Source organism: Anarrhichthys ocellatus, unplaced genomic scaffold, assembly GCF_004355925.1.
Source record: "Anarrhichthys ocellatus isolate YVR2014 unplaced genomic scaffold, GSC_Weel_1.0 scaffold6420, whole genome shotgun sequence".
NCBI lineage: Eukaryota > Metazoa > Chordata > Actinopteri > Perciformes > Anarhichadidae > Anarrhichthys > Anarrhichthys ocellatus.
The window spans coordinates 1-2901 of NW_022286394.1; the positions used below are offsets into that span (position 1 = coordinate 1).

The following is a 2901-nucleotide window of genomic DNA, read 5'->3' on the forward strand; positions in this document are numbered from 1 at the left end:
CAGGTTGACCAGAGGACAGACCCAGTTCAGAGTGAAGTGAAGGATCTCTGCTTTGAAGATGAGCGATCATCTTCCTGCTGGCTTCGTCTCCTTTCCTCTTCACCATGTCAATGAGACCGCGTGCTTTGTTTGCTGTGGTACTGTTCTCCTCAAGTACGGAGTCTTTCTGGCCCTCATTCAAGACACCATCTTCTAAAAGGTCGTCCAGGAGCTGGTTAATCAGTTCTTTGTTGGCATTTTCCACAAACTTACTCCTCACTTTGGCAAGCTCCTTACCTAGAAGAGGTGATATGAAGCAAAAGAAATCGCACAACTCAAAAGCTTAGATTTAAACAGAGGTACTAACATGAGTAAGACTTTAGGGATATATGTTATTTAGTACATCCTCGTTGATATAAATGGGGTGAACACAACAGAGAAACATCTGATTATAAGGTAAGAGAATTCACCACTACCACAAAATACATCCTCTCAAAATTATACAAAAACTGAACATTATAACATCGATGAAGTTGAATTGATTGCGTGACTGTTGTATTAAACTGCATTTGTTTCTGATAAGTGTACCTAATATACTGGCATCAGAGTGTATATTAATGTTTTGATAAACAAAGTACAACTTATGTGAATTAGGTTAGTGTGAGTTAGGAATCACTGATGATCCAATAAATATTAACGAATCATATAAACTCACAGTGACTTGGTCCTTTCTTAATAGTGAGTTAGAGGAATTCACGATACATCCTGCATTAAATTATCCCTGTGCATTACTTAAGCTCATGTTTATAACCTTATTGTACAGTGTAACCATAAATCTATGTGTTTTAAATATTTACATTTGTGTTCAAATAGTTATGCAACACTTTGCGATAGTATACTGTGAGTAATTATGTTGCGGTTGTGGAAGATTGACTGTGGTTTGTGCCCTTCCTCCTCACGGTGTGGAGAAGAAGAAGGCTTAGGCCTACTTCACTTGATATGCTGAAGACTAAAATATGCTTTGGTAAAAATGATACATCATATGTGAATTATTAGACCATCAGTGATCGGAATGTGAATGGTAAAAGTCTATTTCACTTTTCGTCTGACCCTTTTATGGGCTGACCTGCGTACTTTGGACATTTTAGCTCCATAAACTCGCGTTTACAGTTTGCCAGAACAAACTCTTGAAACGACATAGAGCGGGCTATGAATGTATGTAAAACATGCCACAGTTGTATTTGGACTTATCAACATAATAGGGCGGGCATGAGCACCAGCAAAGTGAAACTAATACGTGGCGCACACACAAACATGCAGAATGATCCAGATTGTCCTTTAACAGACTTTGTTAATCAAAGGAAGTGTAAAATATCTTATTTCTAACCCCTCATTGCGCAGACCACTTACAGTATATACGGCTCAAATAGATTTGAGTCGACTGACTGATCGCCCGCATATCGACGCAAACATACAGCGAAGTTATGGCCACTTGTAAAGTGCATTTAGAGCGTGATCTCTTACCTGCCATCTCTCAAATCTCGTGTCACAGAATGTTTTAACCGGAGTCTGCGAGTCACACAGCCTTTATGCAGAAACGGCCGCTGAACAAAAACCGCGGGTGTCGCCACTAGTTGAGATGGTGGCGATGCTTCCTGTTCTACGAGTAACCGACTTCATATTATCAGAACTACGTACACTTACAGGCTGTATTACTGCTGCAGGGTCACTGAGTGTGTTTTTGTATAAAGAGAGTCATTGCCCCAAATGGTGTAACCAACTCTTTGTGATATTAAACCACATTTGAAATAGTTGAGACTCGAATGAACCGTAAACAGTAAAACAGGATTCTGTGCGCATCTTCCAGCAGCATGCAGCTAAATCAGGTTTCTCTCTGCTCATAAACTTCCAAAAGAAGTGCAAACAGACTAACAAAGAGGCAAACACACATGGTAGCCTATATAATCAACCTGGTGTACAATTATCATTTCATAATTAGTTCAACAACCAGGGACAATTGCTGTTTTGAGTTCTGGTATGGGAATCTGCTGCTGCAGCTCATGAAGGATTTTATGGTGTATTGTTTTTTTACCCGTATACGTTAAAAAAATGTTTTAATTTAAAACCTGTTAAATGGTTTCCCCGTCAGTATTACATTAAACAAGATACAATTTGTCCCATTACAGAATATATTTATGTAAATTCTAAGGAGCTGCAAGGAAGTTTTATTTGTGGCACAATAATGACTTAAAATCTGCCAGATTTCCCATAATTCAAATGGTCACATGGTCAATTAAAACAACACACAATTGAAAATATATATCATTTTGTAGTGAGTCATACACGGTGCCTGAATTTGAAAGTGACATATTATGCTGAATCTTAGGTTAATGGTTGTATTTGGGGTTTCTACTTGTAAAATGTAAAATGTTTTAATGTTCAAAAACTTTTTTCTCTCATACTGTTTGAACCTGTATTCACCCTCTCTCTGAAACACTCCGTGTTAGTGCCTGTCTCTTTGAACCTTCCTACCAAAAAAAAGCCCAGTCTGCTCTGATTGGCTTGTGATAAAAATGTGATGCACCTTGTCAAAGGTATCTCAACTCTAAGGAACCTGTAAGTGAAATAGAAGGTATAATAAAACCTGAATGGCTTGTTGAATCACATGTTTTCTCATAACCCACAAAAACCTGACAGAGTTGTCTAATGTCACAGTTTGTGAGTTGGTATTCCAGATACTCCGATTTGTATGTAAAGTGAATTGTTCCGCTTAATGTGCAGCTGAAAATAGTCCTTTACAAAATGCTGTATTAACTCTTGTTTTGAGTTTAATTCGCTATTTAAAAACCATTTAATCATTAGAAAACATTTTTTTCACGATTCATACCTTAAACAGAAAGTACTGAGAGACAGACTTGGTTT

General features: G+C 37.7%; 1 protein-coding gene across 1 annotated transcript; it reads right to left on the reverse strand.

Moving 5' to 3' along the window:
• Positions 1-3: 3 nt before the first annotated feature.
• On the reverse strand, positions 4-2895 carry LOC116380211 (caspase-1-like; the record flags this gene model as incomplete). The annotated part of the gene is made up of 2 exons (XM_031842155.1): positions 1504-2895; positions 4-276 (listed from the first exon to the last, which is right to left on the reverse strand). Coding segments are annotated over exons 1-2 (280 nt in total), but the record flags the coding sequence as incomplete, so codon positions are not given.
• Positions 2896-2901: the final 6 nt, after the last annotated feature.